The sequence below is a fragment of the Vicia villosa genome, linkage group LG1 (assembly GCF_029867415.1).
Source record: "Vicia villosa cultivar HV-30 ecotype Madison, WI linkage group LG1, Vvil1.0, whole genome shotgun sequence".
Lineage (NCBI taxonomy): Eukaryota > Viridiplantae > Streptophyta > Magnoliopsida > Fabales > Fabaceae > Vicia > Vicia villosa.
Genome location: NC_081180.1, coordinates 67,105,673 through 67,128,779, shown reverse-complemented (window position 1 = coordinate 67,128,779; position 23,107 = coordinate 67,105,673). Strand labels below are relative to the sequence as shown.

At 34.3% G+C, this 23,107-nt stretch overlaps 2 protein-coding genes across 2 annotated transcripts; one reads left to right on the top strand and one right to left on the bottom strand.

Annotated features, from left to right (window-relative positions):
- The first annotated feature begins 2,173 nt into the window (after nucleotides 1–2,173).
- LOC131644592 (uncharacterized) lies at nucleotides 2,174–3,960 on the top strand. The gene is made up of 3 exons (XM_058915144.1): nucleotides 2,174–2,689; nucleotides 2,906–3,710; nucleotides 3,950–3,960. Exons 1-3 carry the CDS (start codon nucleotides 2,174–2,176, stop codon nucleotides 3,958–3,960), a joined length of 1,332 nt encoding a protein of 443 aa, XP_058771127.1.
- Nucleotides 3,961–6,770: 2,810 nt separating this feature from the next.
- On the bottom strand, nucleotides 6,771–9,253 carry LOC131608393 (salicylate carboxymethyltransferase-like). Its single transcript, XM_058880185.1, has 4 exons — nucleotides 9,095–9,253; nucleotides 8,452–8,856; nucleotides 8,113–8,367; nucleotides 6,771–7,415 (listed from the first exon to the last, which is right to left on the bottom strand). The coding sequence occupies exons 1-4, from the start codon at nucleotides 9,167–9,169 to the stop codon at nucleotides 7,038–7,040; spliced, it is 1,113 nt and encodes a 370-aa protein (XP_058736168.1). The 5' UTR covers nucleotides 9,170–9,253; the 3' UTR covers nucleotides 6,771–7,037.
- Nucleotides 9,254–23,107: the final 13,854 nt, after the last annotated feature.

Sequence of the window (23,107 nt, the reverse complement as noted above, 5' to 3'; positions counted from 1 at the left end):
AATTTCACCAGCCATCTTTTACTGAAGCGTTTTTCTCTTCCTGAATCTTTTCTAAACACGGTTAAGTGCTTGCACCTTAGAACCGGCGCTCTGATACCAATTGAAGGATAGAAAAACACTTAGAAAAGGGGGGTTTGAATAAGTGTAGTCTAAAAACTTGAACGATAAAAACAAATTGCACAGTTATTTTTATCCTGGTTCGTTGTTAACTAAACTACTCCAGTCCACCCCCTTGGAGTGATTTACCTCACCTGAGGATTTAATCCACTAATCTCAATAGATTACAATGGTTTTCCACTTAGCCCGCAACTAAGTCTTCTAGAGTATCCTGATCACAACCTGATCACTCCAGGAACAATTTCTTAGGCACAAGCTAAGACTTTCTAGAGTATCCTGACCACCACGTGATCACTCTAGTTACAACTGCTTAGACACAAGCTAAGACTTCATAGAGTATCCTGATCACACTTGATCACTCTAGTTACTTACAAATTAATGTAATCAATTCTAAGAGTATTACAATGCTTCTGAAAAGCTATAATCACAACAGTGATATTTCTCTTAAAGTTTAAGCTTAATCTCACTAATATATTACAACAGCAATGTAGTGAGCTTTGATGAAGATGAAGTTTGTGAGCTTTGATTTGAACAGCATTTCAGCAAGTTAGTATTCACAGAATTCGTCAGAATTGGTAACCTTGCTTCTCATCAGAACTTCATATTTATAGGCACTTGAGAAGATGACCGTTGGGAGCATTTAATGCTTTGCATATTCCGTACAACATTGCATTTAATGTTTCACTCTTTTGTCAACTACCTCGAGCCTTGTTTACGCTGTGTCTACTGACGTTGCCTTTAATAGCTTCTAACGTTCCTTTTGCCAGTCAGCGTAGCCTGCCATCTTGTACTTGCTTCTGATCTGATGTTTATGTATACAATGTTTGAACATCATCAGAGTCAAACAGCTTGGTGCAGAGCATCTTCTTGTCTTCTGACCTTGAAGTGCTTCTGAGCGTGATACCATGAGAACTTCAGTGCTTCTGCTTCTGAACTCAAGTTCTTCTGATGCTTCCATAGACCCATGTTCTGATTCTGCTTTGACCATCTTCTGATGTCTTGCCAGACCATGTTCTGATGTTGCATGCTGAACCTTCTGAGTCAAAGCTTCTGAGTGCTGATTTGTGCATACTCTTTATATATTTCCTGAAAGGGAAATTGCAGTGTATTAGAGTACCACATTATCTCATCCAAAATTCATATCCTTGTTATCATCAAAACTAAGAATATTGATCAGAACAAATCTTGTTCTAACACAACCGATACTAAAAAAAGGAACTACATTTAAAAGTAAAAGCAGTATTGTGTTATATTAAAGTTTTAAGATTAATGTCGGCCTCACCCGACACTATTTCACAAAACTATTAAAAATCAACACCCTAGTAGCATTATTTTTAAAGTTGATGCTAGTTGCGTTTATTACAGTGACACGTTAACATCTCTTAGAACGAAATTAAAATAGCATCATTTGAACGCTAAATTTAACATCAAGTTTGGAGGCGTCCACCTTGACGGTGATGTTGAATTAGCACTAATATATCTCTAACATTTGTTTTATGCCGGTTAGCGTCGAGTTTCGACGTACGCTTCGTGAACAATTTTCTTGTATTGAACTTAAATTTGAACACATATTTGAATAGTGGTCCCTCGAAAGTAAAATAAAATGTTATGTTTGTACAAAGTCACGCTTAAGAAATGTTGAAACTACTGTTTTTAGCACTTCAGTTGGCGTAACCGGTTACGCCTGTTACCGTAACCAGTTACGAACCCGTGAAACAGATTCACTGTAGGTGTTGCGTTTGCGTAACCGGTTACGCTGTTTGCCGTAACCGGTTACACTGAAGCCCAACTGTTTTTCTGTTTTGTTTTTGGGTGCTTTAATTCATTCCAATTGTTTTGTAACATGTACTATATAAGGAGCTCACTACTCCTATTTTGTGGTTAATGCCAATTCACTATCTCACCCTCAATTACTCTCTCTCTATTATTTTCTTTTCATTCTCTAATCTTCATCTTCTTCAATTCACTATTTTCTCCATTAAAGAAACCTTAATTTGATTTGTATGTTCCAACATTTGGTATCAGAGCCTGGTTCTGATCCGATTCCGCTGCAACAATGAGTACCAATGATCGAATCCCATCCAATTTACCGATTCTTGATTCGAAGAATTACGACAAGTGGTCTAAACAAATGAAGGTCTTGTTTGGATATCAAGAAGTTCTCGATATCGTCAACAATGGTGTCACACCTCTTGGGGCTGAACCTACAGCTGCACATCAAGCCACTTTCAGGGAAGAGAAGAAGAAAGATTACAAAGCTCTCTTCTTGATACACTCTTGTGTCGATGGTGATAATTTCGAAAAGGACGGTGATTGCGAGTCCGCGAAGCAAGCTTGGTTAATTCTTGAGAAAGCATATGCTGGGGCTGCGAAGGCGAAGGTTGTGAGGTTACAAATTCACAAGAGGCAATTCGAGTTAACGCAAATGGAAGATAAGGAAGCGATCAACGATTATGTGACGCGTATTACGCGCTTAGTGAATCAAATCAAGTCGTGTGGGGAAACTATCTTAGAGCAGAATGTTGTGTCAAAAATCTTACGTTCGTTGACGTCAAGATTCGACAACATTGTGGTTGCTATTGAAGAGTCGAAGGACCTTACGTCGCTGAGCAAGGATGAGCTTCAAAGTTCCCTAGAAGCACATGAACAAAGAATGGATGGGAGAGGAAGCGATAAGGCAAAGGCGGAGTTAGCTTTGCAAGTTCGTTTCAATGAAAGGAGTAAAGGTTCGAAAGGGAAATGGCCTTCGAAAGGGAAGTAAGGCGATGGTGAATCTAAACATTCGAAGGGACAAAAGGGTGAGAGAAGCAACTCAAATGGTGATGGTGATCGAAGCAACGCGAGAGGTGGAAAACCAAGAGACATGAGCAAAATACAATGCTGGAAATGTAAGAAACTTGGGCATTTTCAAGCAAAGTGTGGTGCTAAACATCTTGAAACTAAAGGGGATGAAGCCAAGGTTGCTAGGCAAGAGGTGGATGATGAAGCCACACTCTTAATGATGATTACCGATGAGTGCGACGGCATGACAGAGGTGCTGGACAGCAGCTGCAGCAGTGCAGAAAAAGCGACAGTTTTGAGTTCGGAACAAAATGTGATGATTTCTGTTCGTGATGGAACTGAAGGCAAAGAGGAGTGGTACTTAGACTCCGGATGTTCAACGCATATGACGGGAAGAAGAGATTGGTTTGTGCAAATCAATCAAGTGGCGAAAAACAAAGTGAAGTTTACGGACGATTCCACTCTCATGGCCGAAGGTGTCGGTGATGTGTTGATCGAGAAAAAGGATGGTGGACATTCTATGATCAAGGATGTGCTATATATTCCAGGTATTAAGTGTAATCTTTTGAGTATTGGTCAATTGCTCGAAAAAGGTTACAACATACGGTTGGAAGATAAGATCTTGCGGGTTGTTGATGCTAGTGGTGTGTTGATCCTAAAGGCCCCCATGGCTACCAATAGGACCTTCAAAGTTGAACTGAAAGTATTGGAGCATAGGTGCTTAGCTACAGCTGCAAGTAGAGAGGAGTGGTTATGGCATTATCGTCTCGGTCACTTGAATTTTCGTGATCTCAAAGCGTTGCAACAAGAAGGTATGGTTACCGGGCTGCCACATATTAACGTTCCAGCTGAGTTGTGTGAAGAATGTGTGAAAGGAAAGCAACACAAAGGAAGTTTTAGCAAGGATGCGGGCCATAGGACCAATGTACACCTTGAGGTGGTGTATTCCGATGTTTGTGGACCTATGCAAGTGGACACATTTGGTGGCAATCGATATTTTGTCACGTTCATTGACGATTTTAGTAGAAAGTTGTGGACTTACGTCATCAAGAGAAAGGATGAGGTGTTTGATGTATTCAAGAAGTTTAAGTCCATGGCGGAGAGGCAATGCGGTCGCAAGTTGAAAGTTCTCAAAACGGACGGTGGAGGTGAGTATACCTCGGTTGCGTTTGGGAAGTATTGTGATGATGAGGGTATAGTGGGTGAGGTTTTACCACCCTATACGCCGCAGCAAAACGGTATTGCCGAGAGGAAAAATCGCTCGATTATGAACATGGTTCGAAGCATGTTAAGCGGTAAAAATCTACCGAAGGAACTATGGGGAGAAGCGGTCTCTATAGCCACATACTTATTGAATCGTTGTCCTACAAAGAAGCTTGAGAAGCTTACACCGGAAGAGGCTTGGTGTGGATTCAAACCGAATCTAAGTCATTTGCGTGTATTCGGTTCGGTGGCTTATAAACATGTGCCGGGACAATTGAGAAAGAAGTTGGACGACAAGGGAGAAGAAATGATATTCGTTGGATATCACTCTACAGGCGGTTACAAACTGTTCGATGCGAGAAATCGGAAGATTCAAATTAGTCGAGATGTTATTTTTGAAGAAAATAACAGCAGCAGTCTCAGCGTAACCGGTTACGGCCAGCCAGTACAAGCTGGCGTAACCGGTTACAGACATGAAAAATAGAACAAGAATTCTGCAGAGAACAGCGTAACCGGTTACGGTCTGCCAGTACATACAGGCGTAACCGGTTACGAGCAGAATAGAACTCCAACTGCTGTATTTTTTGATGATCCAGTCAGTCCCGAAACAGTTCCGCAGCCTCCGAATGATGTTCAAACTGAAGAACACCGTAGAAGATCAACAAGGCAAAGGGTGTTGCCATCTAGACTCCAAGAATGCGAGAGATTCCAAGATAATGAAGTTAATAATGAAGGTGATTTCGTTCATTTTGCGCTTATGGCCGAATCCGAATCGGTGAATACGGAGGAGGCTCTAAGGGATCCAAAATGGATTTGTGCAATGAAAGAGGAGCTGGAATCAATCGAGAAAAATGGTACTTGGGAGTTAGTTGATCTACCTCATGGTAAAAAGCCAATTGGTGTTCGTTGGGTCTATAAAGTGAAAGCAAATCCGAAGGGCGAGATAATCAAGTATAAGGCTCGATTAGTAGCGAAAGGGTTTTTGCAACGTGAAGGAATAGACTTTGAGGAGGTGTTTGCTCTTGTGGCTAGGCTTGAGACCATCCGATTGGTTGTTGGTATTGCAAATAACAACAATTGGAGCGTTTATCAAATGGATGTCAAATCTGCGTTTTTGAACGGTCCACTTGATGAGGAGGTTTATGTTGAACAGCCCCCCGGTTTTGTAGTAAAGAATCAAGAGATGAGATACTACAAGTTGCATAAAGCCTTGTATGGTTTGAAACAAGCTCCAAGAGCTTGGAACAAACGCATAGATGGCTTCCTTGTTGACATTGATTTCAAGTGGTGTGTGTCCGAACATGGTGTATATGTGAGATCGAATGCTAAGGATGGAATGATAATTCTTTGCCTATATGTGGACGATCTCTTGATTACCGGCAGCTGTGAGGAGAGTATTTCAAGGTTCAAGAAGGAACTCATGAGTGAGTTTGAGATGACGGACCTTGGAATCATGAAATACTTCCTTGGCATAGAGTTCCAAAGGTCAAAAACGGGACTGCTCATGCACCAAAGGAGGTATGCACTTGAGATCTTGAAGAGGTGTGAAATGGAACATTGTAATGTTGCCATTACACCATGTGAGGCAAGGCTACAGCTGTCCAAGAGTGAGGATGAGCAAGATGTTGATCCAACTCAATATCGAAGATTGATTGGATCATTGCGGTACTTGTGCAATACGCGACCGGACTTGGCATTTAGTGTCGGTATTGCGAGTAGATTCATGGAGAGACCAAAGGTATCTCATATGGCAGCTTTCAAGAGGATCCTTAGATACATTAAAGGGACTCTTGGTTGTGGATTCCAATTGGTGTGGTGATAAGGATGATAGAAAGTCAACGGCTGGATACATCTTTATGCTAGGTAGAACCCCAATCTCTTGGTGTTCGAAAAAGGAACCGGTGGTAGCACTCTCATCTTGTGAGGCCGAGTATATTGCGGCATCGTTGTGTGCTTGCCAAGCCATGTGGCTTATGAATCTATTGAAGGAGCTTAATAGTAGTGAGGGTGAGGCTATTACTCTCCTTGTTGATAATGTTTCTGCGATTAACCTTGCGAAGAATCCGATTGCACATGGAAGAAGCAAGCATATAGAGATGCGGTTTCATTATTTGAGGGAGTTAGTGAGCGATGGAAAGTTACGATTGGGATATTGTCGAAGCGAAGATCAAGTAGCTGATTTGTTGACCAAGGGTGTGACAAATGAGGTGTTCAAGAGGCTGAGAATGAAGCTGAGCATGCTTGACTTGGACCAACTGAAGTGAGGTGGTGTGTTGAAACTACTGTTTTTAGCACTTCAGTTGGCGTAACCGGTTACGCCTGTTACCGTAACCGGTTACGAACCCGTGAAACAGATTCACTGTAGGTGTTGCGTTTGCGTAACCGGTTACGCTGTTTGCCGTAACCGGTTACACTGAAGCCCAACTGTTTTTCTGTTTTGTTTTTGGGTGCTTTAATTCATTCCAATTGTTTTGTAACATGTACTATATAAGGAGCTCACTACTCCTATTTTGTGGTTAATGCCAATTCACTATCTCACCCTCAATTACTCTCTCTCTCTCTCTCTATTATTTTCTTTTCATTCTCTAATCTTCATCTTCTTCAATTCACTATTTTCTCCATTAAAGAAACCTTAATTTGATTTGTATGTTCCAACAAGAAACACACCGTAGGACAAACATGACATATGATTAGGTACTAGCATATATTGAATACAGTACTCCTAGTTTATTTTAATCACTACAACATTTTATAGCTAATTACCAAATTGACAAACAAAGCAAATTATAAAACATCAAGAAGAAATCTAATCATGCAGCAGGTTTCACTTACGTCACTTGGTGGGATAATATATGATTATTATTGTGGTGTGCCTATAAACTATGTAAATATTTTTGGAATAATTATGTAACTATAAACCCTAAATAATTTTTTCCTCATGGTTTTCTAGTCAATGATATGGTGACATTGACAAACTTAGTTTTCTCCTTGGACATCCTATCAATCAGAATTTCTTGATAGCGATCAAAAAGATCTTCAATAATAGATTCTCCAAAATGGTTAATTAGCATAGGTTCAGAAACAGCTCTCATGCATTGTGTAACATTGTAGGCACCATCATTGAGTGATTCAGACGAATGAGATTCACATGCAAGAGCATTCCATTCATCAAGAACATTCCAATTCACTTCAGAAACTTCCAATTGATCGACATTAAATGATCCTTCTTTGAGAACCTCCAATTTCACTTCCGATGGAGATGGAGTGTATTGAGGGATGTTGAAGGTATCAAGTTGCTCTTCTTTTATGATTCCCTAATTCACACAAAAAAAAAAATCATGTTAAACTAGAAATAATATTATTGTGTGAAAAAATAATGTTTAAGAAACTATTAGATTGTAAACCGTAATCAAGTTTCCGTTGCTGAAAAAAAGACCGCGGCAAAACAGTATCGAAAAGTGTTGATATTGATATTGTTATTTACTGTTTATACGATGAAAAAGCAGGACCGGCCCAATCAAACAGAGGCCCGTTTTAATTTAATAAATGGGCAAATTTTTTTAAAAAAAATATAATCACAATAATTAAAAATGACACATAAAAAAAATATTTTATTATAATTATTTTGATTTTGAAAAATCTCATTTTTTAATTGTATTGAATATTTTTTATAGCATTTTTTTGATTTAATGAATTTTTTATAATATTTTTATATTTATTAATTTTAATATTAAAAATGGATTTTTTTTTAAATTTGAAGACCCTCTAAAATTTGGGGCCTGTGATGTCGAGCATGTTGCTCTTGCACATGGCCGGGCCTGTGCGGTAGAGGATGTTGCTCCTGCACAGAACCGTGTCTGTGAAAAAGAAATTGTGATTAATTTACACCGTTACAGCTATAATGAGTAACACAAGATTTATACTGATCGAAATTGCAGACACATACTTTTATTTAAAATCTTGACAACAACTACAATATATATTTTCTAATATTTTAGATGTCACATTTACCTCCAAGACCATGTCATTAAGAGCCATAGCCATAAGCTCCCAAATGTAGCAACACTCTTTGCTACACATATTATTACTTTTTCTTCCTAAAAATGTTAGAATCATCCGACCTCCTTCGACCACTTCCACTGCACGACACTTCAGAAATTTCGAAAAATCTCTTTGAAATTGGTTGTAGTATGCAGTAAGAACATTTGCAGGGCTTGTACTAGACATGTAAATGTTGCCTTTATTGTTGTTTACATTCTCAGGAACCTAAAAAATCATCCATAAACAAAAATGTAAAAACTCTTTACTAGGGTAAATTTTTTATTAGATAGAAAAGCTAAGCAATTAAACCTTAGAAAGCCACATAAGACTGTAAGAGGAATGAACCAAATGCAAGCTTTGTTTAGGAAAAACCCTGCCATAGAAAGAACCAGGAACTCCAGAGATATAGCACGGTCCCATTTCATGTTCCATTTCGCCGCGTAGTTTCTCTTTGAAGCTATCAAGAGATCTAAAGATGTTGTTGAAGTCGTTACCCGATAAATCATTCAAGAAGATCATATATTCGGGAGATTCATGATTCGACGCGCGACAAAGCTTTTCCACAACCTTGATAAATTCTGATACCACCAGCAAAGTGTTTGGTCCAGAAGAACAACCTAAGTCTGCAATTGCTAGGGTTCTTGGAGATGTACTACAGTAGAGACTAGTTATGGCTTCTTCTCTAATGGACTTTGTCAAAGAAATTACATGTTGCTGTAAATACAAAAATGATTAATATACATTTATTTTACCATTCATAAAATGATTAATAACTTAAATATAAATTTCTCAGTGACAAATATTTTATGAGATTTTATTTAACTATAATTAAACCATAATAAATTTTAGATCATACGCAATAATCCGTCTTATAAACAGCCCTCGTTTCATTAATTCAATTCAGTTGTTAACTATTAAACTATTGGATGAAAAAAATTGAGTTCATATATACCTGAACAAAGGAGTTGTTTGAATAGCTTGCTTCTCCAACACCTCCATTCATGTGCAATACCTGTGATACATTCATTTTTGTATTTTTTTTTTTTCCTTCACTCTTTCTCAGTCTTTTGTTTTTTTTATTTGTGTTTCTCTGTATTTAATTAGAACCATACCATACCCATGTATATATAGATGTGTGAAGGATACAAACAAAAATCGTTTTTCTTGTGTTTCCACGAACATAGAAGTTTTTCGTGGATATTATTATTTTCCTTTTTTTACAGTGTTATTGTATACTCCCTCTGTCCCAAATTATAAGAGAAAATTACTTTTTAGATTCATTGAATAATTAATGTATCTGGTCTATATATAGACCAGTTACATTAATTTTTCAATGAAGCTAAAAAGAGATTTTCTCTGGGACAGAGAGAGTATTACTCAATTTTTACGAATACTATTTACTAGTACGCGCGTTTTTGGTTTTGAGGTGAAAAAATTGATTTTGAATAAATTGATTATGTAAAATTAATTTTGGATAAAAGTGAGTTAAATGTAAAGTAATTTATGTTTGGAAATTTTTTTGCAAAAGTGAATTGAACAATAAAATTTAGTGTAAAAATCACATTTAAAAATCACGTTTGATCAAAAGTTACAAATCCTAGATTCAGGTAGAATCAATTCTAAAAAACAAAATCAATTCTGCTCGAGATCAACCAAACACGTCAAAATCAATTCTAGACATCCAGAATCAATTCTAGACGAAACGTGAAACAACATAGACTACATGTGATTCATCTTAAGTGGGTCCTGAGGAAAGTTTGTCCACATATATATGATATTTTTTCCTCGCAAGTTCTTTTCATCATTCAATATTTCAATGGAGTCATTTCTCTTAGCCCAAATTTAATCATGTGTTCAAAATGTGAAGAATTATTTTGCTAGTTTATTCATTGAATGGAAGTACAGTTGAAAGGAACAACTCATAAGGAAAGATGGTCCCTGTATGGTCATTGTTTTTTTTCTTTTTTAACTGTTTTGCTTTTTTAGTGTTATACTCTTTTATTTGTATTACTATATTTTGAAGGTGGGTGAGTATTTCTCATACTCAATTCCTTCTCGTTTTCATAAAAGCATTGTTGATAATTAACTAAATAAAAAGTTAATTATTTTTTAACGGATTTACTATACTTTATATTGAAAGCAACATAAACTATTAAAAAATTATTTAACAAAAATATTTTCACCACACATTTCGAAAAAATAAATATTGTGGATTTTTTGTCATTGTACTTTAGAAGCCAGGTGAGCCAAAATCAACAACACTTTTTATTAATTATTTTGCCTTTAAAAATAAAACTTTCGAAGGCATGTGAAGCCAAAATCAATAACGCTTTTTTTTTAATGAAAAAACATTGATGATTTTCTTTTTAAAATATTTGATTTACACAAACACTCATTTCATGAATGCAAAATTCATTAAGAGAAATGATATAATGACACCAACTTTGACATATATATTATATACCTATAGTATACCATCTATTTTTTTTATTATATTACATATATTGAAATTTGTGCCTCACATTCAATGAAATTTAATAGTTACGGTGTAATACGTTGTTGCAATTTTGGTGTCAAACTAGCACATCTCATTCGTAAAAGATATTATAGTGACGATAAATACAAGTTATAGGCAATCGAACACGCAACATAGCACCGGCATCTTCTTCATTTAAACACCATCATATTTATCATTTTTTTTCCATCTTTTTATTTTCATATATTTTAAATTTCTCTCTCTCTAAGTTATGTTTAAGGGTGCATTTAAGTTCATATATTTTTAGCAAATGTTTAAGTTATATCTATCAATGTTCGCAATGTAAATTATAATGATCATATAAGTTCATATATTTTTTAGGATATGTTTAGGTTATAGATTTCTCTCATAATATTGTGGTATTGGTATATAAGTAATTTGTAACATATTTTGTAATATATTGTAAAAAATTAATGGAAAATATAAAATATACTCGATGTTGGTGTATATTGTTATAATGATGTTGATATTTATCTTTATGCATTGGTGTATATTTTGGTTATATGTAAAATGTTTTCTAATATGAACTTTATGATAATTTTTTAGGATTTAAGTACATCAAATATTTTGGTACGAGTGTTGTATACCCTGTAGGTCCTACTATTGATAGAGTATCCTAGAAATATGCCTTTGTTCACGATCTGCCAAGATATAGAATTCGCTCCCAAAGACATAGAAGTACTTCAATTTTGCTTTCTTCCTTTCTAAAGTTCATACAGAGTAGCTTTGGTTCTAGATCTGATTGTCACTCTACTGTTAATGTGACAAGCAGTGTTCATAACTTCAGTCGATAAGTGGTAAAAAAGATTCTTGGCATGCAACATGACTCTAGCAGCTTCTTGTAGAGTTATATTCTTGTGTTCTACAACTTCATTTTTTTGAGGTGTGGTAGGAGCATAAAATTCATGAGTGATCCCTTCACCTGAGCAAAATTCAGAGAATTTGAAATTCTCATATTCCTTACCATGGTCACTCCTTATCTTAACAATTTCACTCCCTTTTTGTTTGAATACACAGGCATAGCCCTTTGAAAACGTTAAAATTGTCATATTTTTCTCTAATGAAGTTAATCCAAGTGTATTTTGAAGAATCATCCAAAAGACATATCTCTTTCCATCAACACTTTCCACTTGAATAGGCCCCATAAGGTCCATATTAAGTAACTCAATAACTTTTGAGGTGGTCAGATTATGAAGCTTCTTGTGGGACATCTTGCTTTATTTACCTATTTGGCAATCTCCATAGATTTTTCCTTCTTCAACTTTTAACTTTGGTAAACCCCTGATGGCTTATTTAGATATGATCTTATTTAAGCTCTTAAGGTTAAGATGACCAAGTTTTTGGTGCCACGACTAAGTTTCATCAACCGTGGAGATCAAACAATATGAGGGCTGAGATATCCATATAGCAATTGTCCTTGGACCTGGAACCCTTCATTAGCATGTTTTTCTCTTTGCTGGTGACAATACATTTAGACTTGTTGAATCTCACATTAAGACCTTTACCACATAGTTGACTAATACTTATCAAGTTTGCGATCAAACCTTCTACTAGGAGAACATCCTCAAGGAAAGGGAAACTTAGACTGACCAGCTTGCCTATCCTCTTGATTTTTCGTTTTACTCCATTACCAAAAGTAACAAAACTAATAGAGTAGGGTTTCAACTCTTCAAGGTATGTATTTTCTCCAGTCATGTGTCTAGAAGATCCACTATTAAAAAATCAATCTTCTCTTGAGAAAACTCTAAGAGATGTATGAGTTATAAGACAAGTGACCTTTTATTTGGGTTTGCACTCCTTTTTTGGAGATTTCTTCCCTTTATTTCCTTTGGGCCTAGAATGATTATAGGGCTAAGGATATCCATCCAATCTATAACAAAAAGGTCTTATATGGCCATATCTTCCACAATGATGACACCACCAAGATGACTTCTTATTTCCTCTATTTTTAGGGTACACATGTTGAGCAGGATGCTGGGACATGTGTTCCTTCACCAGGAACTTTCTTTTCTTTTCAGGAGCAACATCCTTCTTGGTGGAAACTTTGACCTTCTTATTCATGGAACTATAGTCAACCCCTATGACCTTATTCTCTCCAATGACCAAGAGGTTATCTAAAATATCATAACCACTGTTCAACATATGCATGAATTTTATCATATGTTTAATCTTTGAATTTAACCAGGTAACTTCCTCTTCTAGACCTGTGACTCTTGAGACAAGCTTCTCCATTTCTTTATGAAGTGCACCTATGATCTTCTTTTGTTGCTCTACAGTTGTGCACGCTTCTTTCCACTTGGTGTACAAAGGCTTATATGTGGAATCAAACTCTTCACCAATTATGTCTTCATTACAAGACTCACTATCAGGCTCATGTTTTTCAGTAAAAGCAATCACTTTGTTAGTTATTTCTCCTTCACTTTCATAATCATAATCTGACCAAGAGACTGGAAATCCCTTTTTCTATCTTCTTAGATAGGTTGGGCATTCAGTTTTCATGTGACCAAACCCTTCAAATTCATAACATTTAACTCATTTACTTTGGTTAAGTTTGTCCTCATCTTTGCTTTGGCTCTGAGGACTTATGTCTGACATCTTGTTTGCCACATTTGGCCTCCATCTTCTATCCATTCTTCTCAAAGTTTTGTTGTACTTCCAACAAACTCTATAGCATCAGAAAAACTTTCTTCAGTATCCTTTTTATTTAAGTTTTCATTCTCTTGAGTGTTGGATACAAAAGCAACACATTTGCTCTTCTTTTCAGATATTTCATTTATAGCCACTTCAAATGTTTGAAGAGGGCCAATGAGTTTATCAACCTTCAAAGTGCTTAAATATTGAGCTTCTTCTATAATAATTACCTTCTTGTCAAACTTCTTAGACAAAGATTTGAGGATTTTTATGATCAACTTCTTTTCTGACATTTTTTCTCCCAAGACAAATGAATTGTTAGCAATGTCACAAAGTATAATATTAAAATCATATATGGATTCATCTTCCATCATTCTCAAGGTTTTAGATTCAATTGTGAAAAGTTGCAGCCTTGACATACACACTTTGGATATGCCTTCATGAGCAGTTTTGAGAATCTCCCAAGCCTCTTTAGCCTTAGTACATGTGTTGATTAGTATGAACATGGTCTTGTCAACACCTTTGAATATGGAACTCAATGCTTTGTCATTTGCAAGACCTTCATCATCTTCATCTTTGGACCAATCAACTTCATGCTTCAAACTTATTGTACCATATTGAGAAGTAATCATAGGATGTTTCTAACCATTAATCAAAGCCTACCAAGAGAAAGCCTTTGTGTGTGCAAGTGAACTAACCACAAGATATAGCAAGCATTCCTTTCCCTTTGGATTTTAGTCTCAACAAACAACTAGCAAGCAAGTAAGGCAACATGATCAGATGAAGTTCAATACCACAAGTGTATTAGATTGACATTAAGATCACAAAGCAACAAGTGAATTCCAAGTTCAAAGGTTCAACTATGTATCAAGATAAGGGTTAGGTTCTCAAATGAAAGTCCAAGGTCCATATGAATCAAAGTCTCAAATGAATATCCAAGAAAAGGGAAAGCATCCTAAATCTAAGTCCAAAGTCCAAACTCCATAAGCATGGGATAGTAACATCAAGTCCACATAAATTTATTAAGAATATTTTAGGGTTTTCTCATATTTAGATGTTTTTGGTCTTTTGAATGAAAGAAGAAACAAAAGCCCAAGGGGAAAAGAGAAAAAAACATAAAAGTAAAGAGCAAGAAATGTAAATGAAATGAATGTAAATGGCATAAAGTAAATGACAACTAAAGTAAAGGCATAAAAGAAAAGTGAATAAAATAAATTTTAGCACAACTAATGATTAATATTAGTGTTATTGATCAAACAACCAGTTCGGGACAATTTAGCGCTATGTTAAGCAATCGTAAGCGTACTTATGTAGAAGTAGCACCTATATGAGGTCGGTCAATAGAAATTTATGTGTCATGCATGTTAGAGAAATGACACAAAATTCCTTCTCCTAAAATAATGCAACACAAGTCAAAACAAAATCAAGAAAAAGAGAGTTGAGAATTGATCAAGTATAAAGACAAAGGGATTGGATCATTACTTTGAACAATACTCTTCATGATACTTGGGAAAAACTTATTATCAATCCAAAGTACTAAAAATGATCAAATGATCATTTAAAAGTAGATTTGAACCGAAGAAAGTTCATCAAGTCTCAATCCAAGATTAATCAAACAAGTTGAAACTTCGATCAACCAAAATTAACCAATTCAACTAAAAGTCAAAAGCAAGCAACCAATTAAAATCAAAAGAAAAAGATTAAATGTTTTTTAATGATTCTTAAATGAATTAAAATAGAAATTAAAAGGAAAATCCCAAACAAATATCAAATGATCAAGAAAATTATGGAAACTCAAGAAAATTATGAGAAACAAGATCTCAAAAAATGGATATCAAAATAATTGAAAATGATGGAGAAATAATTTTTGAAAATGAATTAAAAGGAAAATATAAGAAAAATGAAGAAAAAAATATTTAAAATCATTTTTATTTTTGAAGAAAACATATATGATAGAAAATAATTTTATAGAATTATAAAAACAATTCGAATTAAAAAGGTTAAGGGAGCTATTTTTAATAATTATTTGAAATAAAAGAAAATAAAATGGTTTAAAAAGAAAAATAAAATAAAATTAGTAACAGCTAGGTGAAGTGTCTGCGCGTTATTGGCTGGAACATTTGAATTTTCGCTCCAAAGCGCGCGCATACCTTCATTTTCAACCTCCATCCAATCCATTTTGCAGGTCTCGTGAACTGGAATCTTAAGCTTAGTTACACATCAAGCTTGTTTCACATTCCTTCATCGTTCATGTCTCTTCACTCATGAACAATTTATTTGTTCTAAGTGAAGAGAATTTTGCAAAAAACATGAAGAACCCTAGTTCTTTAAAGTAAAATTAAATGATGAACAGAATGAATAAATTCCAAATAGGTTAGGGCTTTTGATCAATGGAACAAGACGAAGAGACTGGTAACTCATTTGAGTGAAATAGGAACTCGTATCTACCTTTCCCAAGTAAGCTTTAAGGTATGAAAATGGGGGAATCGAGTTGAGCTTTCCAAGAGGTTTCAAACTTCTGTAATGCTTCAGTTAGCTTAATATGAAGACGATGAAGCTTTCTGGGTAGAGATTTGAGGTTAAAATCAAGAGAAAATGAGAATACAAACTTCTGGTTTTTGAAGGTTTCGGGCTTGAGTGTTTTAAAGTTTTTTGGATTTTCAAGCTTGAAAATGAGAGAAAAATGAAGCTCTATTTATATGAGAATGAATGAGTTCATGGTACGTGCCAATCCAAATCCCAAACGTGTGAATCAAAGTTGAGTTTCTCTAGATCCAAGCGTGAGAAAAATCAACATGGAATATGTGATTTTGGCACTCTTTAAGTCGTTTTGCTTAGTGGTGAAACGCGTTTTGTTGTTAGGAAGAAGTTTGCACATGATTTAGGTGGTCCCAAGTGAGTTTTTGTATGATTGCTAATTATAGGTCCCGGTTTAAAAAAGATTACATGACACCATCTTCCAACTAAAGCAAAAGAAAATCTACTCGTGCATTTCTTGATTTTATTTTTGCCAAATAATCCTATCATGTAGTAGAACACAATGTAAAAATAACCACTTCAATTGGATGCTTGATGTGAAAATGGAAAGCTTGCAAAGTTGGGGTTTCACCACTAAAATCCAGGTTGGGCATTAGGTCGACCATGTAATGGACCTAGTTTTGTGCATAAGTGGCCTTCAACATTTGAGGTACATAGAGCTTGAATTGATGTTTGACCTCTAAATGAAAGTTGTAGAGGATATCAAAAGGGACATTTGGAAAAAATAAGCACCCATAAAAAGTTGAAAATTGAGAGAGTTATGGTATTTGGACCAAAGGCATGCCATACTTGATTTTTTTAGGTCAAACCACTTTGCTCCAACTTGTCGTTTTTTATGTTTTCTTGCAATCCAAGGCACGATGATGATCGTATGGACTCCAAAAAAATGATCCTTGATTGTTATATGATTAACCTTGACAAAAGCTTAAGGAATTGATGAAGAAAAGGCATGGAAATAAACACATGAACCTATATTGAAATGACTTGGAAACAAAGCAACAAACTTGAACTCTTTTGGATCAAATGATGTTAAATGAGGTTTGACATGAATGTGACCTAAGATTAGAGGTCATTCCTTGAAGTTAAACTCTTGTAAACCAATGGTTGACCATCCTTTAACTTGAGAGATCAAAACCCTAATTTAGAAACCACACTTGATCTTTTGATTCAAAGTCCTACCTTGCAAAACAAGAAAAGGAAATCAAACATGTTTTTGTATTTTGTATAAGATTTATTGATAATTAAAAGGTAAACAAGCATAAAAGCAAAATAAACACAAAGGATGCTTGGTGATCTCAAAGGCAACCTAAAGACTAAGGGAATAGGAATGAAGCATGCTTGTGATCTTGTACAAATGCACATGAATGATATGTGGGATCTTAGGGGTAAAAATTGGGGTATGAAACTATTTATTAATATCTCAACAGATAATGATAAATTTAAAAAAAAAAATCACAAAGAACAACACCGAATAAAATATTCCTACAAAAAATAACAAAAAATTGAAACAATGAATTAAATTCATTTAACATTTAGAACCTTTTGATTTTATTAAAATCGGTTAAAGTTGACAAAGACAGAAACATTGAAAAGTTTTATAATATAAATATATTAAAATCAATTTACAATGTTGAAATAATCATTAATTATCATAATCGTAAGAATAAACTATAACTATTTAATGTATATTTGTAAACTTAACTCTCAACCTTTCAATTCAACCAAAAATAAAAAACAGTTGTGTGAATTCAGTATGAATGAAATTTCAAAGAAGAATTACTTCTCAGTCTTTTGTGATTTCATTGTTGACTTTGTTTTATATATTTTATAATGTGTATTATATGTACTAATTATACATATTTTGATAGAGTCTCTACAATAAACAACATTTTTTATGACAAAGCTTTTACCACGTAAGATAAAAAACCGCGGGTACATGTGACCGGAGCGCCTTGTTTTATTTATAAAAAATATAATTAAAAATCAGTTACCTCGGATTTAAATATAATAGACATAAATATATGATCAGGGTTTAAGGTTCGATTTCCAACTCCTTTTATTTAATGTTTTATATGGAATCAAAAAGGCGACTTTATTTTTTTTAGATTTTACGATGGATATGTTATCTCGATTTTCTGTAAAACCGAGATAAAAACTCCCTATTTTTTTTTTGCAACCAAAAAGGCGCCTTTAATTTTTGTAGATTTTACGGGATGGTTTGTTACCTCGGTTTTTTAGGTTATCCGAGATAAATGCTCTTTATCTTTTTAATTCCTTAAACGTCTACCTAAATCAATTTCCGAGCCCTAACGAAAGAACACTTCTTCTCCAAGGAGTCATAGCGAACGAAAAAAAAACTCTCTCACCGGTATGTTATTATTGTTCTTGTTATTGTTGTTGTTACTGTTGTTGTACTCCATTACTGTTTTTCTTGTTGTTCTCTATTACTGTTGTTCTCCATTACTATTGTTCTTGTTGTTGTTCTCCATTATTGTTGTTCTTGGTGTTCTTGTTGTTGATGTTGTTCTCTATTACTGTTGTTCTTGCATGTTGTTGTTGAGAAGCATTATTTTGGGTTGTTTTAGGTTTTGGTTTTGGTGTTTTGGATGGTTAACGTACAAACTGCCTCAAGAATGAATGAATATGGGAAAGACTTGGACCTCTTTAAGATGATTTGCTGTAAGTTATAATATGGGAAAGACTTGTTGAGAAGCATTTTCTTTATTTTTGTTTGGTTTTTATTCAGATTTAGTATAGGATGAAAGCTGATAGATTAGTGTGTATGAAACCATAGAATGAAACCCCTAAATTAGTTGTAAATTTAAGCCGACAGATAAAAACCATAGAATAAAACTTTCATTAAGTAAAATTACAAAAAGTTCATTTTTTAATTAATCATATCTAAATTCTATAGCTGACAGATAGTTTGACCAAGTATAATCTGCTTCATCATCATCAGAAATGATGATGACTGGCCTTTTCACCTTTCTTCTTTTTGATCTCCTCTTCCTAAGAGCTCTCCTGGGTCTTAAAGGTTCGGTAGCATGGTCTCTTTCAACAATTTGGACCTCTACATCCACATCAGCTTATGTTCTCTCAGCATTAGACGAAGTACTCAGTTTCTGTTTTGGTTCTTTCATGACTTAGACCTCTTCTTTGATTTCTTTTGGATAAAGTTTCAGCATAAGTACTCATTTTGATTCTTCCTCTTCTCTGATTTCTCTGGATGAAGTTCTTTCGCTTTTATATTGATTCTTTTGATTCTTCCTCTTCTCGTATCTTTGAAAGTCTAAAAGCCAAAAGATTCCACGCATGTCAAGTAATTAATTCCTTCTAATTATTGCTTCTTTAATTCTCCATGTTTTCTTATCTTAGAAGTTGGAAAGATCTTCTGGTAGATTAGCTACCTTGAGCTGTTGAATAATTACATGTCTTTGTCTTTTCAAATTTCTTTTTCCTTTCACTCCTTCTTACGCATAATTTGATGTAATAATGTGTACATTGTAGGTTCCTAATGAATCGTGTCATTGATGTTATTCATGTTCTTGTTAATTTTGTTCTTGTTGTTGTTGTTCTCCATTTCTATTCGTGTTGTTGTGGTTCTCCATCCTGTTCTAAAAATAAAAAAATGTTGATGTGGGGAATCGAACCCACGTGCAGTTAGCTTTACCCCTCGGAGTTTTAATAACCGAGGTGATAAGGGGTAGCTTTTCATGACGACCTACATTACCTCGCTTCCTTAGTCAATGTCAAACGCATTTCGTGTCCGATGTTAGATGTGTTTTTTGTAGTAGTGAGTACAAATAAAATGGTAGTTCAACTAATATCAAGTATATGGAAAAAGCTTATATAATATTTAGACAAAAATAAAATATTAGAAATGAAGATAAGATAAAGAAGAACATTTAAGCAAGAGGTAACAGCTACTATAAATTTGAAAATAGAGTGGGAGTTTTACATATTGGGGAATAAGAATTATTTCTTAAACTTTTGAAATTTTATCGTAAACTATGTTTTCTTCCTCTACAATGGTGAGACTATTTTAATGATATTTTATATATTTATAATGCATTATATATATTGATTATACACATTTGGAATGAATGTGGATAAATTGGCGGTTCAATTTTAATCAAAGTATATGAAAAAGTATAATATTAGAAATGAAGGCAAGATCAAGAGAAACATTTAAGTGGGTGGTAGCATCTACCATCAAATTGAAAATATAGTATATTTAGTGGGACTTTTAGAAAGTTGTTTGTGTGTAGTTTTAAATACAAACTTTTTATTGATCAAATTCGAGTAAAGCTTTCCTCTTGGAAAGGTAATCATTTGTCTCTGGCTGGTAGAATAACTTATCCATGTGCTTCAAGCCATGCCAATATACTCTATGATGGCAACCCCTATTCCAAAGTCTTGCATTGATGAAATCCATAAGATTCAACTCAGGTTTGTGTGGGGCGATGATGATAACTCTAGTAGATATCATGTTGTAAACTGGGATGCTATCACGAAACCAAAAGAAGATGGTGGTCTAGGGCTCAGGAAGATGGATATCATGAATAAAGCTTGTATCTCAAGGATGTCTTGGAAGCTTTTCAAAGGATGTAATGATTTCTGGTGTGTTTTTCTCCGAAGTAAATACAATAAAATGGGGCAGCAGGATGTTACTCTTTGAAGAACTCAAACTCTAGCATATAAAAGAGTATCGTTAAAAATATGGCAAGTATTAATGATGAGTGCTTTTGGGTAATTAGAGATGGAATAATTGTGAGTGCATGGAACGATATTTGGATCTCTCGAGGATTTTGAGTTAACAATCTTGACATAGACATTTCTAACTCGTTGCTACATGCAAAAATAGTATATTTACGTGACAACTATAATGACTGGAACTGGAGCTTGCTCAACTATTGGATTCTGACAGAAGTGAGAGACACGTTGATCAACATGCTTCCTCCAAATAAGAATTATAGGTAAGATTTTATTGGTTATTAGGGGAATGGCGATAAGGATTTCTCAGTTGCTAGTATGTACAAACTTCTCGACGGCAATCATCAAGGAAATTTGGACAAGACTTGGATGAAAGTGTGGCATCTTCATGTCCCTGAAAGAATTAGGGTGTTTGTATGACTTCTTCATCATAATATACTACTTACAAACATGAATAAGAACAAGATGGGCCTTGGATCTCCCATGTGCAGGTTCTGCTGCATTGAGGAAGATTCTCTTTATGTGTTTAGGGATTGTCCTTTGGCTATGAATGTGTGGATTCGAACTGTTGATTTTAAGTGGTAGCGTAGCTTTTTCAGTAGCAATCTAAATCAATAGCTCAATTTAAATATGAGTTCAAATATATGATGGGAAGAGGAAAAGAATTGGAAGGAAGTTTGGGTGATAACTTTTCATTGCTTGTGGAGCAAGATAAATAAAGAAGAACATGATGAGCATTTTTATAGACCAGTGGATCCTCTGGGGATCATTTACAATCGGCTTAAGGATTATGAGAGAGCTTATCAGAATTTTTGAAACATCATTCAACCAAATAAAGATGAGAAGTGGATTAGTGGGCATTCTCCGATAGGGGTTGGATGAAGCTTAATTCGGATAGGGCTTGTGATGTGGATGGTAGAAGAGGTTATGGTATTATAATCCGGGACAACAGTGGTAATTGGATAGTGGGATTCGTGAAGAATCTTGGTTTATGTAATATGCACTACTAAGGAAAACCCCTTTCATAACGGTTGGAAAATAGGTACCATCATGCGGGTCATACCGTTGTTAAGTAGGGTGTGGTTGTAAGTTCGTTGATTCTATCACTGTCTGGAAACTGTTAGTGAAAGGGAGGACACACGCCACTTATCATAATGGTTTTACTTCTAAATTGTTGTGATACTTACACATAGGTACTGGGTTCAAAACCCATCAGCACAAATTATGTAAGTCATAAATGACCTTTGATCACTGTTACAATATATAATCATTGTCAAAAGTGCCAGAGTTTATTATACAGTATGTATATTGCTTGTTTTCCATATACCTCACTAAATAAATACAAGCTTTCAAATTGATGAAGAAGTCTATAATATGAAAAATTAAGCTATTCTTGAAAACCAACTTAAACAAACCATCGTTTTTTCTGATTGCATGCGTCTCATCGTGCACTTCACGCTCTTTTACATATATATTCTGGTTTATTGGTTTAACTCTTTAGATACATCGTTATCTTTGATTGTAGTTAAATTTCCATCATCATCACTTATCATATAATAAAGTGTAGTTAATGAAATTTAACTATAATCGAAGACAACGATTCATCTGAGGAGCCAGGTCATTATACCATAATCTATATGTAAAAGAACATCAAATGAACGATGAGACGCATGCAATTCAGAAATAATAATTGATATAAGTTGGTTTTCAAATACAATTTAATTTTCAAATTATAGTATCTATGTAAATTTAAATGAATATATTTTAAGTGAGGGTTAGTAAAATAAACAATCTACACAGAATATAATAAACAATCTGAAGAAGTCTATAATCTAAAAAATTAAGCTATTCTTGAAAATTAATTTAAACAAACCATTATTTTTTTTATTGCATGCGTCTCATCGTGCACTTCTTGCTCTTTTATATATATATATATATATATATATATATATATATATATATATATATATATATATATATATATATATATATATATATATATATATATATATATATATATATATATATATATATATATATATATGTAGTTTATTGGTCTAACTCTTTAGATACATCGTTATCTTTGATTATAGTTAAATTTCCATCATCATCACTTATCATCTAATAAAATGTAGTTAATGAAATTTAACTATAATCGAAGACAACGATGCATCAGAGCAGCCAGGTCATTATACCATAATCTATATGTAACAGAACATCAAATGAACGATGAGACGCATGCAATTCGAAAATAATAATTGATATAAGTTGGTTTTCAAATACAATTTAATATTCAAAGTATAGTATCTATGTAAATTTAAATGAATGTATTTTAAGTGGGGGTTATTGAAATAAACAATCTACATAGATATAATAAACTCAAACAACATCATACAACAGAACCAAATATTATAAATTTGTGAGCAATGAAAAAGATATATTATAAATTTCCAGGACGCACCTTTTATTGAAACTAATCGTGGAACAGGAACCAATTATGAAGTTCGTCTAGTTTGTGAAGCAATAAAAAATAAATATAAGGAGGAA